A 24,587-nucleotide genomic window follows, 5' to 3' on the forward strand; every position below is an offset into this window, starting at 1 on the left:
GATGCTTGGGTTGATGTTCAGAAATACCAAATTCCCTCCACATTATTATTCAAAGCTCTCTCTCTCACTCTCTCTCTCTCTTTTTTATTAAATCTATTTATCATTTCAAACTGATGTTAAATCACAATTTTTAAATGCAAAATTTTCTATATATGTGAAAATGCAGAGCTAAGACATTATATGGATAATTCGAGATACACTAAAGAACCAATACCTATCTTTCCTCAACTGGTCAGCATGAATTTGGAATTTAGGAAAGATGGGTCTCATGTTTCTTTCCTTGAGTATTAGTTGTGAGGACAAAGTTGAAGCCAAAGAGTTTGCTTACATAAATGTTTAAGTTTGACTCTAATTCTTACACTGACAGCTAACATAATTGAAAACTTACCATGAAGCTATTTTTTAAGTGAGTTATATGTGTTAACCCTTTGCAATCTTTACAGTAAGTCTATCGGGAAATAGTCTGGCGCTCCTCCCAGGTGACAGATGTCATGGGGGCAGAGTAACGTGCCAAGGTCTTCTGGCTGGCAAATGGAAGAGGCCTACTTGTGCTCAGTCTGTCTAGCTCCACAGCAATTAACCAGTACCCAATTTTCTCTCAGTTTCTTTCTTTAGAGGTCTTTAGGAAGTATTCTGTGTTTTCTAGATGGATATATTTTCTAGGATATATAAACAAAGCCTTAAAATTCCAGAAACAAATTTAAACACTGTCCCTCTCCTTCTCCCTCTCTTTCTACCTCCTCCTCCTATGTTGACAAAGGTTCTCTCTTGGAAGTGGTGAGATCCTAGAATCTATAGATCAGAAACTGACAGCAAAAAAAAAAAAAAAAAAGGCATGTGAAAGTCAATGAAAACATAAAGAATCCTAAAATCTGATGTATCAAAAATAAAATCAAACAACAACAAAAAAGGAATTAAAAAGTTTATCCAGAATTTCTGTTTGCAGCAACAGTAAAACAATAATAGAGAAATCATCATTCAATGATTGAACAATACATTTATAGTACTGAATATAAGTACAAGCTGAACTTCTAATGTTGAGATATGATTTTCTGGACAAAAAATAATTATACCAGAAACTGATGTGTCTTTTTTTTTTTTTTAAGTAAAGAAACGTTTTGGGCGCCTGGGTGGCTCAGTGAGTTAAGCCTCTGCCTTCGATTTAGGTCATGATCTCAGAGCCCCGCCTCAGACTCTCTGCTCAGCAGGGATCCTGCTTCCCTTCCTCTCTTTGCCTGCCTCTCTGCCTACTTGTGATCTCTGTCAAATAAATAAATAAAATCTTAGTTAAAAAAAAAAAAAAAAGAAATGTTTTTGCATGGGGCAGTGTTACATGTCTAATTCTAATGTGAAGTCAACTCATCACTACACTAAATTTTACTTACAATTAAATATATAGCAGGGATAGATTTCCTCATAATATTTGAATTGTATGATTTAATTCATTCAATGCCATTTTATTAAAACACTGTATCATTAGGGTAAAGTCACCAGATTGAGAAAAAAATTTAAAAAATAAATTTGAATATAGATAAATTAAATATTCTTTTAGTCTATGTAAGTCCTCAATATTACAAGGCACATTACAATATTGCTATATTTTTAGACATACATAGACCCCCCCAATATCATTGTTTATATGAAATTCAAATTTAACTGGTCACCCTATATTTTATTTGGCAAACTTACTTTAGGGTTAGGGTTATTAAAATTCGGGCATTTATGTATTTGTTAGTCACACTAATCAGAATAAGTCCATTGGCAAAAATGTGTGTCAAGATAGAATTAAGGTAAATTGGGGACATTTCAGACAAACATAAGCTCGTCAAAAATTTCAAATTGCTTTAAAACTTCACGAACAATTTATTTTATTTATTTTTATACATTAAGATAAAATTAGGTATTAGTCTGATTTTATGAGTATATGTCCTTTATAGTTTGTAATTATTTCCATGTTTTCCTGTGAAATAGTTTTATTTTGGGCTTTAAAAAAACTTAATTTTATGCTTCTAAGAGTTCATGAAATCAGTAAGCTTCTTATTTTTAGATATAACTATTGATTTGCTTATCTATTTATCTATCACTTCTACCACTCTCAAATTATTATAAACACGGACATACAATTAATAGTCATTTCACCTATAAGGCATACCACATGTCCAGTATTAAGTACACTATTTTTTCTTATGGACCCTTAAAGAATGAAGCACATGACCGCATAGAGCTATGCAAATGGATTCCATCCCCACACCAATGAAAGTTGACATTACCCTTACTTTACACTAGGAGGCATATTGTTACTACAGATTTTTTTCTATTATCATACTAAACACTTTGTGACCTGGTTTAATGAGCTCAAATGCAAGAGAGTATTACTAAAACCTTTTAAGTATTTATAATAAATGAGTCCTCAAAGCTAATTATTTTGGGGATTTAAAGTCATACTTTAAATTGATGAGATCTAAAACTTTCCAGCAGAGAAAGCTTGTGCCCCTGCCTATTTTATAGCCATCTTTTAACTACATGTTAGATAATATTTTAAAAAGTCATTTCATTGTACCTTTCTATTAAAAAAAAGGTAATAAAACAGAAAATATGTTGTAATTAACAGTAAATATTTTAAAATAATTAACTGAACTTAAGTAGTTTAAAGTAAAACAATGCAGATATCAGAACATAAATATGCTTTACTTTATAATTTTTTTTTTCCCAATTTATTTATTTTCAGAAAAACAGTATTCATTATTTTTTCACCACACCCAGTGCTCCATGCAAGCTGTGCCCTCTATAATACCCACCACCTGGTACCCCAACCTCCCACCCCCCCGCCACTTCAAACCCCTCAGACTGTTTTTCAGAGTCCATAGTCTCTCATGGTTCACCTCCCCTTCCAATTTACCCAAATTCCCTACTACTCTCTAACGCCCCTTGTCCTCCATGCTATTGGTTAACTTTATAATTTTTATCAGTCTTTAGCAAATAGCGATGTTTTGAGATCACTCATCAGATATTAGCAAATGAAAAAGTCAAATGACAAGAATTTAAAGTATAAAATTTTACAATTTGAAACTAATGTGGTTTTTTTTAGAATTTTATTTCTGTCTTCAAATGTGTAATAATTTTACATTTCCAAATTCACTATAGTAATTTTAAAAACTTGACAGAAAACTTTGCTAAATAATCTGATAACATGTTTCATTCATTCTACACTTTTTTTCCCACTACCTCCTGATAATAACAACAGCCAAAAAAATATAATGATACCTATAAACTGAGCCTGTGTTAAGTGCCATAGCCCTGTGGCTGCAAAGTCAGTGAGTTAGGTCATAGATTATTTTGATTCCACAGTCTTTGTTCTTTTTTTTTTTTTTTTTAAGATTTTATTTACTTATTTGACAGATAGAGATTATAAGTGGGCAGAGAGGCAGGCAGAGAGAGAGAGAGGAGGAAGCAGGCTCCCCATTGAGCAGTGAGCCTGATGTGGGGCTCGATCCCAGGACCCTGGGATCATGACCTGAGCTGAAGGCAGCGGCTTAACCCGCTGAGCCACCCAGAAGCCCCTACAGTCTTTGTTCTTAATAATAATTCTGCATTACTTCCCCCCAAAAGTCATTAACTATGTATGGACTCAAATCTCCCCAGGCTTTAAAATATCTTTACTCCACTCCATCTTCACTTTTGCCTGCCTTGAATGTTAAGGTTTGTCATGATTTCTTTTTGGGTTTCTTCTCTTTCCTCATAATTATTGCATTTGCTCAAAGAATTTCATTCACCTTCTATTTTATTAGTTTATAATTTCCAGTGCAGAATTGTATTCCTACCTCCTAGATTATCTTGTCCAGCACCTCAAAGTTTAAAATTAAAGAAAAAATTATTAATTCCTAATCTAAGTTTCTCTTATGTTTCCTAATTTATTTAATTACATAATTCTCCAATGTCTCACAAACCAAAATCTTGAAAAGACCCTCAAAAGTCTATCTTTTTCTTTATCTGCTCTATCCTATCCTTCAAAATCTGGTCCCAATTTATTTCTCAATCCAGTTTCATTTATTGTCACATACTTGAATAATTTAATATCAACGATTTATTGAGTATCTACTATGTTTCAGGTTCTGTGCTAGGGTGAATAGCTTTATCAAATAACTTTAATTTTTATGACCATATTTTTAAATATTATTAATAGTCCCATTTTTTAGATTAGGAATCTAAGCCCAAGTAGTAGAGCTAATCATATTTGCATGTGCTCCAAAGATAATGAAGTGGTCACTGCTTGCCCAAGCATGAACCTTTCATAGCACCAAGAAACCCCCACTCGTGCGACTGTTAGCACACACGCACACACACGCATGCACAAACATTTTATTTACTTAGACAATTTCTTTTCATCCAATGTCACTTCTTGAAAGTATCACTTCGTCTGGGCTCCAGGGTAGTGGAGCTGGTTGAGTGTCCAACTCCTGGTTTTGGCTCAGCTCCTGATCTCAGGGTCCTGTGATTGAGCCCCTCATGGGGCTTCACGCTCAGCATGGAGTCTGCTTAAAATTCTCTCTCCCTCTCCTTCTGCTCCTCCTCCCTGTTCTGTACATGTGCATACTTTCTCTCTTGCTCTCTCCCTCTCTCTAAGATTAAAAAAAAAAAAAAAGGTACACAGCACCTAAAATGAAATTTTAAAAAATAATAAAGTATCATTTTTACCAAAAGAATCTTTATTGCTTATTTAAGACTTATTCAATCCTAAAACCCACTTTTTTATACACTTAACATTAGCATTTATTATAGTTCACTAATGTTACTGGGTATCCAGTATCTTCTAATAAATCAGTGTTTCCTTTCCTTTTCTTCTTTTTTTTCTTCTTCTTTAATCTTCGTCTTACAGTCTATAAAATGCTCAGAGCACACCCCTCATAGAAAAGAAAATTTCAAAACAATTTCTGGAACTTCATAGATTGCCCAAAATCTATTCATCAACTTCTTCTCCTTCTCTGACTGAGGAACTCTAGATTAAGAACCCTTGCTTTCCCGGTTTGGTAACAGAGTTTTTAAAAGTTTAGCAAGTCTTGGTTTTAATGTCTATTCCTACAACCTAGGATAGTACTTGGCATCACAGTAGCCTCTATGTGAGTACTTACAGAATGAATAGATAAATGAATAAACAAGTAAATCATGGAAAAGTCAAGTGAATAAAGAGTCTTAAGCAAAAACTTTTGAATATGAAGTTATATCAAGATGGCTAAGACTTATACAGATTGTGGCAGAGATACTTTAGGGTGACCCCTCATGGTTCCCACCTCCTGGTATTCACAACTATGTGTATCCCCTTCCCTTGAGTGTGGACAGGACCTGAGGCTTGCTTCTAACCAACAGAATATGGCAATGGTAAGCGATGTCATTTTCGTGATAAGGTTCTATAAAACGTTATGCTGTTATAAACTCACTAGAGTTTAGAGAGACTCTGTCTCTCTAAATGGCTTTAAAGAAGTGGATATGTTGGGAGGCATGTGTAGCTAAAAGCTGAGTGTGGCCTCTAGATGCTGTGAGCAGTCTCCAGCTGATGACCGGAAAGGTGCTGCAGTGCTCAATCCTACCAATGCAAGAAAATAAATTCTGCTAACGGGGGATGTCTGGGGGGGCTCAGTCTGTTGAGCAGCTGCCTTTGGCTCAGCTCATGATTGCAGGGTTCCTGGATCAAGCCCCAAATCAGGCTCCCTGCTCTGTGGGGAGTCTGCTTCTCCTTCTGTCCCTACCCACCTTCTCATGCTCTCTCTCTCATTCACTCTCTCTTTCTCTCTCAAATAAATAATAAATTTGAAAATAAAAAAAATTCTGTTAATAGTATGAAAAATCTTCATAAATTCTTCCACAGTTTGCCTGCAGATGAGAGTGCAACCTGGCTGACACCTTGATTGCCAGCTTTGAGAACCTGCACAGAGACCTCAGACAAACCATGCTCAGACTCCTGACTTAAAGGTAGTGTGAGATTATGAATGTGTGCTCTTAAAAGGCATGAAGTGTTATAATTAGCAACAGAACATAGATAGCAGGTAGGTAGAGGGGATATGGGGAGATACATATTTTCTTTATAATCTAGATGATTCTGTTCCAGAAAACTTTCTGCCTTCTCTGATTTTGAGGTGAAAATAGATAATAATAGATAAGTTTTGAAGTTAGATTTAGAAAAATGTTTAATAAAGAAGAAAATTAAAGTCTCCTAGGATAAAAAGGGTAATCAAATTATTATTAATTTTTTTTTAGTTGCTGGGTTTTTGGCACCTTCTTCCCCATTTAAACTGAAATCACAGTAGGATTGATTTCTCTTTCTCTATACTATTCTTTAAAGAACTCTGCATTCATCAACTCATGATCCACTACTGTAGGATCACCATGAACTGATTATGAAAATCCCATGGGGAAATGAACACAGCAGGTGACAATATAAAACTTCTGAACAATTTTCTTTGAGTCTGTATTATTTAATACTATACTGTGCCAAAAAATCAAAGTCATGTTTAATTTTCAAAGCATACTATGGTTAATGATTGTTTTTTGGCTGCAGGTTAGTATTAGCACAAATTCTTAGGATTGAAATTTGGATTTACATATTTTTTCTGAATTTTTTGAAGTCCTTTTTATTTAATTAAGTTGTTTTTTTTCTTCCCAAAATGACAGTCTCTCATGCCCAAATATTTTAAATTCTCAGTATTTCTTAGCATGCACAACTGACAGAAAGAATATTTTTAATGCAAATTTTGTAATATTAAGAATGAATTTTTTCCCCAGCTCTGTATCAGGTACTTTCCATTTGTATCACTTCATCACCAAATGAAAATATAATTTTGAATCTGTTATTAAAATTGTGGGAAATATAGACAATTAAAAAGGTGAAATCAATGTTTCAAATTGAAGATAGCTATAGTTAACGTGGTGTACTTCTCAGTAGCTTTTGTTTGTTTGTTCGTCCATTGCTATCTCGATAGAACACTTTTAATTTGTCTAATTGTGTTTCATGAGTTTTTGAAATATTCATTTATTCATTCAGTCATAAATACATGTTGCTGGCCTACTCTATGTCAGGTGCTGTCATGCACAGAGAATAGAAAGGTGAGCAAACAGTTCTTACTGATAATGGGAGAGACAATTGTTAATCAAAAATATCATACAGGTTTTCTTTGAGAAAAAAATGTAAAAAAAAAATAAGAAAAGGTACAATGGTAATAAAAAGGAAAATTTATTCCACTGAAAAGAGCACTAAGCAAGAGGTGGTGTATATGAGTTTTATTCTTGACTCACAAACTATGTAACTATAGGCAAAGCCTTCCCTTTTAATGCCTCTGTATAAAAATACTTTATACTGTATGGTCTGCAGGGTTCTACTAAGGACGCAACTGTTAGTAACCTAAGGCCAAAAACCAAACCAAAACAAACAAACAAACAAAAACTTCAGGAGCAGATCTTTCCCAAATTGTTCACCTTACTAGCAGACCGTGCAACCAACTCATCTTCTTAAAATTCAATTTCTCAAATTTTCTTTAAAAAAAAAAATAATATTAGTGTTGACAAGAACTCCACTATGAGAGCTGAAAGGTGAACCCACTTCCACGTGAACCAGATCCTAAAGTCCACCCAGAAGCATACAGAGTTTTCTCCAACAGCCTGAGAAGGAGCAATTTGTATGTGGAGGGGGGGAAAGGGAGGGGCAGAGGGAGAGGGAGAATCTTAAGCAGCATCCACACCCAGGGCAGAGCCTGATGTGGGGCTCGATTTCACAACGCATGAGATCAAGACCTGAGAGGAAATCGAGTCAGACACTTAACCTACTGAGCCACCCAGGCACACCAGAAGAAGCTGCTGGGGTAGCTGGAAATAATATCTATCTGTATACACATACATATGTACACACACACACACATACACACATACACACTAACTAATGTTAGTGTCTTGGAATTCACACCTCAGTGCCATTGATGACACTGCCATAAAACATATGGACAGTGAAGGTGCTTCTCTAAATAGTAAGAGCGTTGCTGTGGAGTCAGGTACTCTTAAGTTCCTATTCTACTTCAGCCATCTGTTAAGTAGTTTCAGACAGATGACTGTCATTTTCTGAAATTCAGCTGACTTAGAATACTGTCTAACTTGTATTATTGTGTGGAATCATAAACAATATATTACAACATTTACTAGCATTCCTGACTCATCTGTACACCTGAATAAATACTACCCATTCATATCCTCAGGTATCAAAATTATCCTTAGCGAGAAGTTCACCAACTGATTCACATACAGTCCAGGTAGAGACAAAAGCATAGGAACAGATAGGGCTTTAATAAAGTAAATACAATCTGCAATTTTGCACATGATTAAACAGCAGAAAATCCTTTATAATGACATTTAAAAGAAATGCCAGATATAAAAATAACTCTATTCATGATTCTCAATGGGACAAGATTAAGCCTTAATTCTGAATTAGTGGTAATAAGCTGTTCCTGATCTGATCACATAATTGTTTTTGTTTGCTTTTAAGTTAGGGAAATTCTTTCATCAGTTTAGTTACAGTTATTAAAAATAGAAAACTCCTACTGAAAATCCCTTTAGTATGTTCTTAGATGCAATGATTTTATTGAATTATATGTGGAGTGTATGAGCACATTAACAAGCTAACTTCTTAAAGAAATATGCTTTATCTGCTATTCAAGAATAGTCTAAGTCTCTATATGCAGAAAAGGTGACAAAACTTGGTGCAAGACATTCTGCACGTAAGTGTGTTATTTGTGGTGTAGCTGATTAAGGATGCTCTAAGACTCAGATGTGCCTAGAACACAGAGACACTATCTATTGGTTGCCGAAGGATACTCCTGATACCCTGTCCTTAAATTCCCCCTGGTGTCATACAGAGAAGGGCTGAAGTTTCTGCTTAATGATTTTATTGCTAAATTCCAAAAAGGACTTTGCAAAGACTCTATTTTACTTGAAATATCTTTAATGGAGGAAAATACCAATTTACATTCTAGTCTTCCAAATACAAATGTAATTACTGAAAAATCTCTGTTTAATTGCAATTTCACCATTTGAAATACACTTCAATGTATACACAACCATCTGGCTGTACTTTCATACAATAAACTGTATCTTTGGTTCAAAATAATTAATAGAAAAAGGAAGAACCTGGATATTTCATATATTGATTCTGAGTTTTGTATCAGTCTCCCACCATATACTTAAAAATAAACTTTGCATTTTGAGAATTTTAAAACAGTATAAAATTAGGAAACAACAGTATAATAAGACTCTATACATCCATTATCCAACCTCAACAACCACTAACATTTCACTGTTTAATTTATTCCCATCATTACTATCACTATCATCATCATTAGTAGTATTTTGTTCGGGTATCATTAAAACAAATTCCAGACATTATTTTGTTTCTTGTACAAATTCTTCACAATCCATCACTATCAATAAAGGATTTTCTCTTAATAAAGCTATAATACCATTATCACATCTAACAAAATAAGTAATTATTAATATCATTTAAAATGCAACACATATCATATATCCACAATTTTCTTAAAAATTTTTTATGATAGTGAAAAAATAAACAAACTCACTGGTCACCACAGGAAGTTTCTAGGGCACCAGTTCATTTTATAAATTAATATACCAAGCAAGTGTGTGTCTTGGATTTCCTGTGTGAACTCGATTTCATGTAGTAATCAATGACTAATGGGTTGAAGTTCTTCATCATAAGATTTTTAAAACTACTTCATTAAAAAGGAATAATTTCTTTTGTTTATCACTTTTATATCCACTCACTGTATAATTTAATAACATGCTCTGTAATTATTTTAGCAATAAACACAAATATAATTTTATATAATTATTTATGAAAATAATTTTGAAATATATATATATATATATTTCTACTTGTATATATCCCTTTACCTACCCCAGCATTTTCAAACAGATATTGGCTTTATAATCATTGCATATATGAGGATGAGACAGGATAGAGAATGGTTAAAAGGCATTCTGTCATTTTTCAGAGTTCTGAACCTACTACACAGATTATTTTTTTCAATTGCTACTAGAGAAAAAAAAATTGAGGGATTATGTCTTTGTGGAAAACTATCAAGAGATGCAGTGGGGAACTCCAACTCCAGATATTAAAAGCATTTACGCAGCCCTGCTGGAAAGGAAAGGGATGAAAGAAAGAAATAGAGGTAGAGACTACATTGTTCTCGTTGGGCAGAACTCAGAGAAACCCAGCGGCTTGGAATTACAGAATCCTGAGGCTAGATTCCACGGTGGAGTCCAGGGAAGCAGGAAGGTCCTTGGTGATAAACTCACCAAGCATCTTGGCACCATAGCCATGCACAAACTCCTTTGCCCACCAGTGGTCTGAAGGCATTAGGAGTAGTTATGAAGGGGCCAGGAGGGCTGGGATGAAGGCAATATCATCTGAGAACGCATGAGGACCCAATGAAACAAGGGGTATCTCCGTGGACATTTAAGTGTGCAGATGACCAAGGGACCAGAATGTTTCAATTCTTTTCGGCATGACATAGACCGTGTGAAATTGAGGGGGGCGGGGAGTGAAGTTTCCATCACACTAGTAAAATGGGGATACAAGTCTTTTTCTAAATGTAAGAAAAAAAGAACGTTGTATGTCTAGTGCATCTAAATTATTGGCATGAGTCACATCTGACACAATAAAGACTACTGTAGATTTTACATGGAATTATTTACAAAAACCATCAATTCTAACACAACTTCCAAACTTTATTTTTGGGATTGCATGTAAAAACCTTCATACTTTCCTCATTTTTTTTTCCAAAATTCATGTGTTTGATATAATATAAAACTTATGATGTCAACAACCTAGAAGTATAAACTTAGAAATAAAGAATATTGTAGCTAAATGCCACTGTGTGTGTGTATATGTGTGTGTGTGTGTGTGTGTGTGTACAGAAGCAAGACCCTATATAAAGCCTAATATCTCCAAAAACTCCTCCAGAAGATACTTCTTTTATTGGTTTTTCTTTTAAAAGTATAATGAAAAGGGGCGTCTGGGTGGTTCAGTGGGTTAAAGCCTCTGCTTTTGGCTCAGGTCATTATCCCATGGTCCTGGGATCGAGCCCCACATCGGGCTCTCTGCTCAGCGGGAAGCCTGCTTCCTCCTCTCTCTCTGCCTGCCTCTCTGCCTACTTGTGATCTCTGTCTGTCAAATAAATAAATAATCTTTTTTTAAAAAGTATAATGGAAAGAATTGTTATGGAATTACTACTAATCTTCAAAGGTTTTTTTTTTAATTGAGAAGCATAATATTTTTAAAATATTCCTATACAAATAGGAACCCATACAAATTGAATACTTAATAACTATACAGATAATACTGACATTCATGATTTCTATGGAGATAGCATGGTTACTTTAAAATCTTGGCTTCTCAAGAATTACCACACCACAGACAGAAAACCCCAATGAAGACAAAGGATACAATCTAAATCTGAATAGCAAGATTATTACTATTGAAGATTACTGCTTCAATTATGCTATATCTCACTTCACAAATTCCTCAAAGTTAATTACAAAAATGCGACTGTGGAATTTTAAGATAATATATCATAATACTATCCTAATATGAATTACCATTTGGTTATGAATCTCTTAATATTTCTAGGCTATTCTAATTAATTCTGTTCTAGACATTTACAGAGGAGGTTAAAATTTTAAGTCCCATTAAATGTGGAAAGTATAGTTGGCCTCCAGGGTCCCTCACAGTGCCTCTTTTCCTTATCTCCCGATTTTCCTTCTTTCTTAATGATGAATAAGGATGTTGTCTCCACCAAGGAGCAGTTTAACACATTTTATTGACCATGATTCTCCTGGGTGAAGTCACTGTGTTGGGTTGAATGTTGGAGTGTGCAAGGGTGTATCATCCTTTGGGTCTCTTTTTCCTTGTGACTAGATTGGTAACATCCCCAGGGACCTCTCGAAGCTATTCTGAAAAGGTCCTTTGTTTGTTTGTTTGTTTGTTTTAGAATCTCTTCTAACTTCTCCCATTAGGCATCTCACTCAGCTACTTCCCTGGTCTAAGAAAGCATCGGGGGAATAGCTATATATTTTGGGTGAAGTTCTGGCTTAAGGTAACTTACGCTAACCATACTTATGTATACTTTTTCCCCCTTCTTTCCTTTTACTTCTGTAAAAAACAAACAAACAAACAAACAACACCTTTGGAGAACTGTATAGACACGACCTAAAACTCTTTTCTTAAAATGGGAGTCTTTCTGTCTTGGTTTTAGCAGAAGCCCAAAGACAAGAAAAACCAACAATACCCATATGCAGAAGAGGAAGCCAAGAACCAGTTTGGTACCCTCAGCTTAATGACGAAAGAGATATTTTAAAATTGGAGAGAGGGAAGCTGAAAACCAGGAAATCAGTTTAGAAAAAGCTATCTTACGTATCTGACCTCTTCACACAAGTCCAGGAAAGGATGTTTCAGTAGAACCACTTAGATTCAATGATGTTTAATCAACACCAAGAAATCTAAGGAGGACAGTTGGCCAGCTCTCCCAAATGTTGTCTAATGAGAATGCCCCTCTTTGCATATGGCCTGCCCTTCTGGATATGTGAAGTAAAAAGATGCACTTATATTTCTCTTATGACCCGAAGATACAGAACATGACAGAAAGATCAAGAATCGGAGCTGGTGTGCAATTTACTTAGCTCTTCCTAAAAGACAGGCTGGAGAAACCTCAGCAGAAAGAAGATGCCGATGTAACTATACATGCCAATGAGAAGAAAGACATTTATCAGAGAAACAGGCAGAAATGGATGCCAGCTTCAGGGAGAGGAAGTGGTAATATGTAATATGTAATATCCCAGACCACAGACCTAGATACAAAGAGAGGCAAATTCTAAAATTCAAATTCTAAAATCCTAGAAATCAGAGAACACCAATTCTGAATTCTCACAACAGGACAAGGTTTTACCTCCTCTTGGAATTCTACTTCAACCACAAAATTGCCAGAAACACAGGTATGTCTACAGCAGTAGAAGAGAAATAGTTTAGAAAATTGGGGAAAACTTATCCTGTCCACATTTCTCCCTGTAGGTGACCGGTGATGCAGGTTCAAAATGAGTTAGAAACCAGTTTTAATTCAAGTCAAGTAGAAATCATGATCATTACTGTGGACTGGACATTATTATCGAATTAGACTTTGAACATTTTAATAAAAGTGAACTAGTCAGCATATATATATATATATATATATATATATATATATATATATAACAGAATCACCAGAAAAGGTAGAGTCCTTGCCCAAAATTTCCTCCAAAGGCAAAGAAAAAAGCACCCTCACAGGGCTTACTCTGAATGGGCAGTGATTTCTAAGGTGTGCAGAATTAAGATCTTGGCTAATTCCATCTCATTCATTCCATTCATTCAATGCATTGGTTAAAACATATCCAAAATTTAAACAGACAAAATTTAAAAAGAAAAAAAAGTAAAACCCCCAAATCACTATCATCCCTCTTCGCACTTGTTTTAATCAACTATTTTATCTTTTTTTTTTTTTTTTAAGTCTTCACTGGAAAATATCATTCCACCGAACAACAAACACAGTAGACTTGATATATTTTGAATACGGCAACAAGAAAGCCAGCAAAACCAACCGAATGTCCATCTATTTGCTTCCCCAAATCACTGTTAGAACTCAAGCGCACACAACAAAAAGCCAGAAGTCCAAGCGATCACAGTTTTTAAGGGGACTCACCAGAGTTGGGGTCAGAGTTGCCATCTGCTTCGGTCCTCTTGTCCGGAGAGGCCTGGTCGTAGAATTCGTCCTGTGGCTGAACCAGAGGAAGAGGGTGTGAGATCAGGGTGCCACTACCCACCGGCTCGTGGTCTCCTAGACCACTGTCACTGCAGCTTTCCTGGGAGCCATCGGGGAGGTGAAACGTAACCCGGCGCTGCGACTACAAAGAAGACCACAGGACACGCGGATTAACACTCCTCCCGGAGAAAAGGGGCGCGGCGGAACACAAAATCAAAACAACTTTCAACACATGATACAATGTAAAAGCAAAACAGATAAAACTTGGAACGAAATTTAGCACTTGCTATTTACTGTATCATGTCTAACTTGCAAAATACGAGAAGGAATTACGGTCTTGTTTAATTGAAGGACAAAAAAAGCACTAATAGTAAACCGCTGAAAATTACAGCAAGAAAAGCAAAAAAGGAATATACCAGTTGTCAACATTAAAAACAAAACAAAACAAAAACAAAAACAAAAAAATAAACTTGAAATAAGCAGAAATATGCAAATATTTGTTACAAAGATCTGAATAAATACATAGACAATGTGACATTCAGTTTCTTTTGAATGAAACAAGCATTTTCTTTATTTAATGATTTTAAGGTAGTTTTTGCAAAGAAGTCATTATTGCCCATTGGCTCAGATATTACTACCACTCACTGGTTATAGAGCATCCCAGTAGAAAGATGCTTTGAGTATTATTTTGACATCTATTTCTACAATGTCACTATCGGAAGTGACCTAAAATATGTGCATGGGTACTTCAATAAATTTTAGTGTTTTAATAAAATAAAAGTGTGCATTTCAGCACAGATTGCTGCTTAGTACTCTTGGTAAATGTTCTTTTAGCTGATGTAATCCATGAGATAGGAGAATATTTACAGCTGTGTGGGGTGGAGATTTATGACTTATGGAATTATAGGAGAGTAGTAAATTTGCACTGTATGTCTGGCTGCACCTAATCTTCATTCTGCTTTAACAGTCAGAAGACCTTTCAATATCATGTCACATGTGACCACTTTTACTCATGTTTAACAAAATTATGAATGCATAAATAATAAAGTGTATAAAATACAAAAGCGTAATGTATAATCACTTCATAGTATCTAAAATTTGTGTGTTTTGCAGAGAGGCAATTTATAGACTGTATCCATTCCAAAGAAAATAGAATGCAATTAGACACAAAATGCTATAGATAGATATACTGCCACTCTATAAATGCATTTTTATAGACAACAATAGGACACAGCCTATTTCCTATGAGTCACTGGTTCAAATCCAGCTCAGAGTCATAATGGAGAAGAGCTGATACCACTTTATTGCTGCTGTTCAATGACCTGTATGAAATGATTTGATAGTTCAGTACATTTTTAATGAACTGATGCCAACATCACATAAACTATAATCATAAACGGTGCTAATTGAGTCTATTGTAGCACATTTCACCTTCATGCACAACTATCTCATTCACCCCTCAATGTATTTTAAAACGTGCCTAGGTGAGTGCTCCACAATATGCAAGCCAAACTTGAATATTAATATCTTGGATCGGAAGGAAAATACTACCATATACTATAGTGTTTCCTCTCTTGTGTGAATTTAACCCTTTAGAGAAAACCAGTAATGTAAGTATTTTTTTGTTTATGTTTCAATATGCCCTTGTTTCATCAGTATCCTTTGGTGATAAACACAGCATTAAGGTCGATGACCAGTCTGCCCATTATAAAGGACAATCAAACATAGATTTTAAAGTGAGTAGCGTATTAAAAAGCCTGTAGTTTCAGCGATTATAGCATCTTTGGTATTACCTCTGGAGAATTACCTCAGGTGAGTAAAAAAGTAGTCAAATATAAGTGAAAGACAATGGGACAGATTATTCTTCAGTCTTTCTAAAGCATCTCAAGAGGTCCATAAGCCATTATAAAGTATATGTTCCACAGACAGAAGAAAAAAGGAAAATCTCCATGTATGATATTCTTCTAAGTATAATTAATATTGTTTTAATTACTTTATATTTTTCCCCCTGAGAAATGTGAATCTGCAGCCCCAGTAACATTTGAACACAGCAGTTCTCACACAACAGCCATTAGAACGAGCATTTATTAAGCACCCACTGGTACACAGTCTGGCACTATGATTTCACTGAGAAGAAAAATATTCTTTTCAAAACTGTTTCAAATACAACCAACTAAATTCCATCCCACATATATTATACTAAGATCTTCCTTTGCCACTTTGTGAGAACAAGCAAAGATAGAAATATATTTGCAGTGGTATAGTAGATAGTAATTTATTTGCAATAGGACAGTGTAAACCAGAGTGGTACAATGCTTAAACCATGGTGGCTTATGGAACTATTTCCTAATTAATTTGACTCAAAGATGTTAAGTTTTAAGTGGCAAACCTGTGCAGTTTATCAGTCTCATGGGAGTTTGGGGTGGGAGGTGGCATATGGACTAAGAATTGGAACATGGATAGTATGGTATGAAGCAAACTGATCAAGCCAATCAAACTACAGTTCATCATCGTAATGACTGATGCAAGTACAACAATGTCTGAAATATAAAGGTAGATGTAAGGAAAGAATCTGAAGAAATTGAAATGCAGGAAAACAAGGATCCATGAAGTGCTACGAAATAAGAGATGCAGGTGACAGCAAGGACTCGACAGACTTGCTGAGATGTTGCTGAAGAACACCAGCCGAGAAAGCCAGAACCAGACCTCTTGGCTGGGAGCCCTTGCTCTGCAGAGACTGGCCCAGGGCAAGTGAGTATCTCTTTGAATGAGTTCCTGGCTTTGTAAAATGGAGAAGATAGTGCCTTCACTGGAGAAGTGTTGTGAGGCCCCAGCAGATAAAATAAGAAGCATCGTTGGTGCATAATATATGACACATAGTAGATACTCAGTAAAAGTACGTATCAATCTTCAAATTTACTGCTGCATATTCTTTTAACCTGCAGAGTTATCAATGTTTAGCTAGTTTTAAGGTTGTGATTCCTGGGGTGCCTGGGTGGCTCAGTGCTTTAAGCATCTGCCTTCAGCTCAGGTCATGATCTCAGGGTCCTGCTCAGCAGGGAGCCTGCTTTTCCTTCTCCCTCTGTGATCTCTCTTGCTCTCACACTCTCTCAAAAAAAAAAAAAAAAAAAAAAAAAAGATGTGATTCCTTCACAACAGAAAAAAAAATATATATTGTTATTTTGTAAGGAACTGCCTAGACCCCATAATCTTGGCATGTCTCCCAAAGTGGATGCAGATCCTGTCAGCTCAGAGTCTTTGTGAGTGGAAGCTGTTTTTGGTGAGAGCAGCAGATGAAGATGGACAGTTTAGAATACATGATTTCTCCTCTGAGAAAGTGAATGTTTTCCCATTATCCTTTCAAGAAACCTATAATTGTTTGCATATCTGAAGAGAGAAAGAGGGGTAAGCTTTCTTACTGCCTCTGGGAATGTTGCTCCTGGGTTATCCCCAAGGAAATATACCCAATTTGTGTTATAAATACAGTCAAGCCCTGCCTGACTGAACTGGGACAACATATGTTATCATGAGACTACTTTAGACTTTCCAAAGCCTTTGCACTTTTGTTTTCCAAAAACCTCTCTCTTACCCATTCCATTTTCTCCCATGGTAAACATTATTATTATTATCGGCTATGTCTTGTTAACGGTTTGAATGTCACATTTATTTATCTGATTTATCACGAACAAGTTAGCTCTAGGTCCCTGGCCGCCCTGAGAAGGTATAAGATGGGAACCAGTAACTACTAAGGCTGCTTCATGTTATTTTATCTCAGGGCTGCTGATATGAATTCTAACCATGCAAAACTTTCATCAGAAATTCTGTACTCTACACAAGCATAAAAGGCCATGCATACAAATATAGGTTCAGGATGCTGCAAGTCGGGAGATGCCACACTGGTTTAATTTAAGAAATATCACCAAACACTTTTACAATATTATTTCTTGCACGTTAGTAGAAAGGAAAGAGAGGGGAAATTCAAGAAGCTCAGGGAAGGTACACATGTTCCTGTATTGGGCTCTGTTCTTCAAGAGTCACTAAAAGAACTCTGAGTCACCTAGGAAATCTCAATCATTGCCTGAATGCTTCCTTTGTGTGTTTCTTACTGGTACAGAATATTATTCACCAATGAATGACTCACATTCAAGTCTATAATCCCAGTCCCACTAACCTCCTGGGATTTCTACGTGCAAAGATTTGATGGTCAAGTTCATTGTGTCTTTGCATAAAATAGCAAACACACAGAAATGAGCGACATGCCTAATACAAATAGATATTTAATAAATAAATTATATATCATACAATTGAACAAATCACAATACTTAATATTTTATTAATGTTTATTGATGTAGAAAATATAATCTATTCTTAAGTGTAAAAATCAGGTTAGTAAGGATTTTGCTTAGTTGAATTACATTTCATTAAGGTGTTTTTGGATATGAATGTGCATAAGCTAAGATCTGGCTATGGGCACACTGTTTAAAGTACTATTGTCTGGTCACAGAATATGGCATTTTAAAATTTCATTATTTTGACCACACTAAAATTTGTAAGGATTATCTTGGCAATCGTAAAACACATTCTAATATTTATGTATTCCCCTTCATCGCTTATAGTGAAAAAAAGAACAGAAAAAGTCTAGCAGATAGGAGGCAGGCTTTCTTTGAGCTAAGGAATGCCAAAGAAGCTTACTATCCCTGCTTTGCTATTCTAACTTCTATTCTTTACTTTCTCTACCTAAGATTTTTAATGATTGCAGTTAAAAATTCTTATCTTCTGGGGCAACTGGGTGGCTCAGTGGGTTAAATCTCTGCCTTCAGCTGAGGTCATGATCTCAGGGTCCTGGAGTCCAGCCCTGCATCAGGCTCTCTGCTCAGCGGGGAGCCTGCTTCCCCTCTCTCTGCCTGCCTCTCTGCCTACTTGTGATCTCTGTCAAATAAATAAAATCTTTTAAAAAAATTCTTATCTTCCCTTCAAATCACAAAATAACACACAAATTTGGCACACTAAGCCAATTATTACAAGACAAATAAACAAGTTCACTAGTTAATAACTGATACTTAAAATAATTATTCTCTCTAAAATTAATACATCGATATTGTGGAAGTAAGAAAAAAAAGTACTTTAGAATTGTTTAAATATGGTTTCATTTGTGCAGAATTCCTTAAATATCTTTTCAAGGAAATATTCCTAACTCTGATTTAGTTCTTTTAACCCCATTTAAGAAATATTGATGCATCATTCATCTATTTAATCCCTAAATAGTATACATACACACACAAACACAAACTGCCAGAAATCATTTATGATGAAGTAAAAAACAAAAATGATCCTAAAGTTCCACATGTGAACTTGTTTTTCCCTTACCCCAGCATTAAATCCAGCATTAAATCCAATGAATATATGCTATTTATTTACATGAAATAATATTTTCTTACATACCTCTTCTCAAAGTAGCAAAGGAATCTACCCCAAAGAGAGTTAAAAAGAAAACTGGAGACTGGAAACTGAAGTTTAATACAAACATTTCTAATAATATTAATTGGAAACATTTGGACCTTTCTTATTTTTAAGAGATATATTTTAACTGAGATTTAAGAAATAACAGTTAAGGGGATAGTCTTAGGTTGCAAACTCTGAGAATGAGGTCGGTGGGGCAAGGGTCACCAACCTAGAGCTTCTCCTTTGTAACAAAGAATGTCTGGATGGTAGGCCTCAATATCCTTGGAATGTTCTGGCCATGCAAGGAAGGAGTGGCTACAGATGCCTGCTAGGCTAGTTGCTACATTATAAAAGATTGTTGCATATAGATTTTAATAGGGTATGCTTTGTCCTGTCTGCTGCTCCTGGACTCCCTGCCTGTAAGTTCCCCCAATAACTATGTCTTAATTGCTACCTCTGGGTCTTTTTCTTCAGCCTTGCCAGGCCATCAACCACCCTTCACTTTGAGTCCCCTGGGATGCGACTACACAATGACAAAAGAACACATTTTCAACTAAAACTACTAATTTAATTCAATAGGAAGTTCCTCAACAGCTTCTTGCCATCTAAAATCAATGCACCTTTATCTTCAATAAAATCCAGAAATGAGTGAGAGTCCTGGTAAATTAGAAAATAAGGTAAAAAGGGCCCCCAAAGCAATCTGTCATTGTAAGTTTAATTTGCTATAGCTCAATACTTGTAGGCTCAACTAAGGGACACTAACATTAACACACACATGTTCTTTTTCATTCATATTTGAGAGATGGGATCCAAAGTGGTAAATCAATAAAAGATTTCTGGATTTACAACTTAGGAAAATTACTAGCAATTATGAGTAAAATGAGCCCATTATCAAAAACAAAGAACAGTTTTGAAGGACAAAACCATAAGAAACTTTTTGTTTTTTAAGATTTTATTTATTTGACAGACAGAGATCACAAGTAGGCAGAGAGGCAGGCACAGAGAGAGAGGAGGAAGCAGGCTCCCTGCTGAGCAGAGAGCCTGATGAGGGGCTTGATCCCAGGACCCTGGGATCATGGCCTGAGCCGAAGGCAAAGGCTTTAACCCACTGAGCCACCCAGGCGCCCCATAAGGAACTTTTTTGATGGGTGATACATGAAATGTTTTGAGTACAGAATTATTTTATAATGAGTCATTTTATGATTTGTACCTGACAAATTGAGTCACTCTCTCTCCTGTTTATTAGAAGTACATATGATAAAACAGTTCTACTAATGTAGACTTTATTTATCTTAGCTGCAAATTACTTAGAGATTTTCCATCTATTCTAATGTTACTTTTTTTTTTTTTTCAGATGAGGAAATAAGGTAAAGTGACTTGTCTATGTAGGTTGCAGCGGAAACTAGAACTCTATTTTCTGATTTTCAACAGGAAGCACTGCTCTTTCCTTCATTCTTCTATTTAATAATTGTTGAGCACCTACTCTATGCTAGACACCACTCTAGCTGCTGAGAATAAAATGGTGAACAAGACAAAAACTATAGTCCACAAATTCCTAAAAAGTCAAATTTTATTAAGCTAGTTTCTGATATTTTTGGCCAGAAGCTTTTAAAATGTGATCTCCTAATTCTTGCAAACTTTGCAGACTTAGGCAAGGTCAGTGCATGAGTCGGAGACCTTCATTCATTAAAAATAGCCAAGGGAGAAAGAAAAGAAGGAAGGGGAGTGCTTTCTGAGTTTTTGCCACAACAATCCCTAGATCTGTTGCCATCCTTGGACTGAAATTTATTGCCAGTTTGTGAAAATAAAAAATAAAAAGACTAAAAGAGTAATTGAGATTGTTAGAAAAGGCTATTCCTGACTCAAATACAGAATCATTGTTAACTTTGCATATCCTTGAACAATTCCTTTTCATCTCCAAGTAGATAAAGAAATGTTAACAATCTCAAATAAGAATTGATGAAATCAAACCCATCGAGTTTTTCTGAGGAACATACACACTTGACATTTCATGAGCTTATAATGAATATTTACTGGATGAAGATGATTTACCCAGAATTGAACGAGGAAATCTAAAGAGGATGGAATAGAAATGAAATATCATGGTTCATCCTCCAAAGGTGATTTCCCATGGGAAAAGTTCTCTGTCTCCCCAGCAAGAAGTTTACTGTCTTATTTTAAAAGTAGCAAAATGAAACATTATAACAATCTATTAACGGGCAGTCTTTTCCTTCTTTCTACTTTCAGTGTTTACATCTTAGAGTAGTTGGAGACAAATGGGAAGGTTCCACTCATGTTTGAGAAAGATGTATAACAACTTCCCTGACCATATGTGATGAATGTAAAGGTGTCAACAACTTTAAAATGATTTTATATTCTAAGTGATATCTATGTTATCTATAGATAGGACCAGGGTGTGGATGATTACTGACCATATAAACTTGAGTAACATTTTCAGGGGAAATGGTGAGTGGTCATCTATACTCTACCTACTGCTCATTAACTAGTTGGCTACTGGCAGCCAAGCCACTGTTTCATTTCATGGCAGATCTGTCAACTTCTGTTTAACCTTCACTACTCAACTGGAAATTTAAAGGAGGAAACTTGTTTCAGCTTGCGTGGGAAACCCATATTAACTTAATCTTAGCCCATCTAGTTTGTAATCTTATTATGAAATGACCCTCAAAGTAATGACCTTTTGTGCTTTATAAATAAAGTGGATTGAATACCTCTTAGAAGTGCCTACGGGCTAGAAGACTCATATTAATATAACATATGGTGAAATTTTTAATATGGTCTTATTTTCATTTCCTTTTTATCTCAGTATGATTTGTGAGAAAGGTAGGTCACATTTCTCTTCCTGCACAAAAATAATTGGTAGCTTCAAGAATAAAAGTAAATTCTTTGTACTTTTTTTGGGTGTAAACTTGGTGTTTGAACTTTAATACTGGGAAAAACCATAAAACAGGAATCTCCTCCCTACATCAAAAGGATTTGAATCAACTTTCTTCTTTGTTTTGGTGATGTGACCCCACCCTTAAATTTCTTCTGGGGTCCCCGGAAAGTAGAGAGGATTAAGAATTGTCAGCATTGTTGGCTATTTTGCTTCTTATATTCTTATTTAGTTCCTGCTATCAGAAACAACCTCAACCTATTTCTCACAGTTAAATGTTGCCCAGTAGGAAGGCAGCACTTTATCTGAGCATACAAAATATAAAATGACTATATTAAACAGGAGCAGCTGCTCCTGAATCTGCAAGCAGAATTTTTGCATCTATAAATTATATGTACAGAAATAGGGAAGAAACGACTCAGCAAGAGTCCTTTCCAATTTAGTTTTCTAGTATAAACAAACCTATGTGACAAAGTAAGTTACCCTTATCATATTTACAAAATCAGCATACATAATCGTTACAGCATTTTAATTAGAAATTACACGAAGCTATTGCTGTTATTAAGTAAAAATATAGAACCCACTGACGCAGCATTGGTCTTTTACAAAAAGTGAGTCTCTCTGGGAATAATAAAAAAAAATCACTGAAAAGTAATATGTCAAATCTGTATGTATTGATAATAGAAATAGAGTCTGATTTCGTGTCTAGAATTCAAGAATTTATCTCCGGAAATTTTAGCAGAACGAGCAGAGTGATAATGGGCATCTGCCTAGCATTTCTGTTAATAATTCTCAATGCAAAATAAGACTTGGAAAACCAAAGTAGGCTATATTTACCTTAAGTAAGTAATATCTTTTTAGGAGGTAGTCCTAATTTTATAATTAACCTCAGAGCACAGGCATTTGACTCAGAAGAGTTTAAGCATGCTACCATACCCATACCCATGCCCCCCAGACACGTAAACACAGACACGTATGCTTCAAACTTCCTCTTGCATACTGCTGAACAGGCACAAGATCATAATTACCTAGTAAGAATAAAAACTAGTGGGGCACCTGGGGGGCTCGGTGGGTTAAAGCCTCTGCCTTCAGCTCAGGTCATGGTCCCAGGGTCCTGGGATCGAGCCCCACATCGGGCTCCCTGCTCAGCAGGGAGCCTGCTTCGTCCTCTCTCTCTCTCTCTGCCTACCTCTGTGCCTGCTTGTAATCTGTCTGTCAAACAAATAAATAAAATTAAAAAAAAAAAAGAATAAAAACTAGTAATTCAAGGCTTTAGAGGACAGTTCGTGTTATTCTATGTTAGACAAAATAGAGGGGCCGAGGAAGCCATCTGTATAAATCCTCAAGAAATACTATCATGATACAATAAGGTCGTTTCAAAAGTCCTCATGAAGGATTGTTAATGTATGCCTAAAATGTGGTCTAACTTGTTTCAGTGGATCCTGTGTTGCACATGGCACATGATTTTATTTATTCAATTTTCTGGTCTTATTTTTGTAGTATAATAAGGAAGAATGTTAAATCTCTTTAGAAGGGGTGAAGAAGTAAAAGTTTCTTTGAGGGGGTTACCTGGGTGGGCTCATTCAGTTAAGCAGCCAAATCTTGATTTCAGCTTAGGTAATGGTCTCAGGTTGCGAGATTAAGGCCCCCTCTGACTCCTAGCTGAGCATGGAGCCTGCCTTAGAGTCTTCTCTCTCTCTCTTGCTCTCTCTCGCTCTCACTCTGCCCCCTTCCTCTCACACATGCTCGCTCTCTCTCTCTTTCTCAAAAGAAAAAAAAAAAAAAAGGTTCTTTGAAGTAGTCCTAACACATGTCACAGATATCTATCACTGGCAGCAATATATCCTGGATTATAATTTTGAGCCATCAATCATATCTTCTTCACCAAAAAAAAAAAAAAGGAAAATGGCAATGGGAATGATACCCCAGGAAGAGGAGCCTCTTTCTAGTCTATGATTATATGATTCAAAAATGGAGATGGTCATATAATTATTAATCAGCACAGGAGCCACCAAAACAGTCAGTCATGACAAAGAACATGATCCCCATAGACAAGTTAATGGAGGAGGGCTGAGCTGTATGGAGAAAGTGGATAGTGGAACGCAGTTCACAAAACTTACGTAAATATCCATGTGACACTTCAAAAAGACATGAAATTGTGGGTACAGGCATAGAACACGATGATGGTGCTACAGACCAACTATTGAAGTCTCTCTTAGGCTTTTCCATAAACATGACACATATTTGAGAAGCATTTTCCCAAACTGGTGAAGGCAAAAACAGTACAAATAGGGCACCTGGGTGGCTCAGTGGGTTAAGCCACTGCCTTTGACTCAGGTCATGATCTCAGGGTCCTGGGATCGAGTCCCACATTGGGCTCTCTGCTCAGCAGGGAGCCTGCTTCCTCC

At 35.8% G+C, this 24,587-nt stretch overlaps 1 protein-coding gene and 1 long non-coding RNA gene across 7 annotated transcripts in view; one reads left to right on the forward strand and one right to left on the reverse strand.

Moving 5' to 3' along the window:
- Window positions 1-13,756, forward strand: part of LOC122907139 — an 80,402-nt gene extending 66,646 nt beyond the window's left edge. Inside the window, exons 2-3 of the long non-coding RNA XR_006384688.1 lie at window positions 5,864-5,967; window positions 13,593-13,756. This is a non-coding gene — a long non-coding RNA (uncharacterized LOC122907139). The remainder of the gene's footprint in view (window positions 1-5,863; window positions 5,968-13,592) is intronic.
- PCDH9 (protocadherin 9) overlaps window positions 1-24,587 on the reverse strand; it is an 895,458-nt gene that overhangs the window by 293,599 nt on the left and 577,272 nt on the right. For 4 of the 6 annotated variants that reach the window (XM_044249852.1, XM_044249851.1, XM_044249850.1 and 1 more), the window contains one exon: window positions 13,785-13,986. In XM_044249852.1, the coding sequence (XP_044105787.1) occupies window positions 13,785-13,986 (202 nt within the window). The remainder of the gene's footprint in view (window positions 1-13,784; window positions 13,987-24,587) is intronic. The other 2 variants (XM_044249854.1, XM_044249853.1) reach the window with 1 other exon arrangement.

This window comes from Neovison vison, chromosome 5 (genome assembly GCF_020171115.1).
Source record: "Neovison vison isolate M4711 chromosome 5, ASM_NN_V1, whole genome shotgun sequence".
Lineage (NCBI taxonomy): Eukaryota > Metazoa > Chordata > Mammalia > Carnivora > Mustelidae > Neogale > Neogale vison.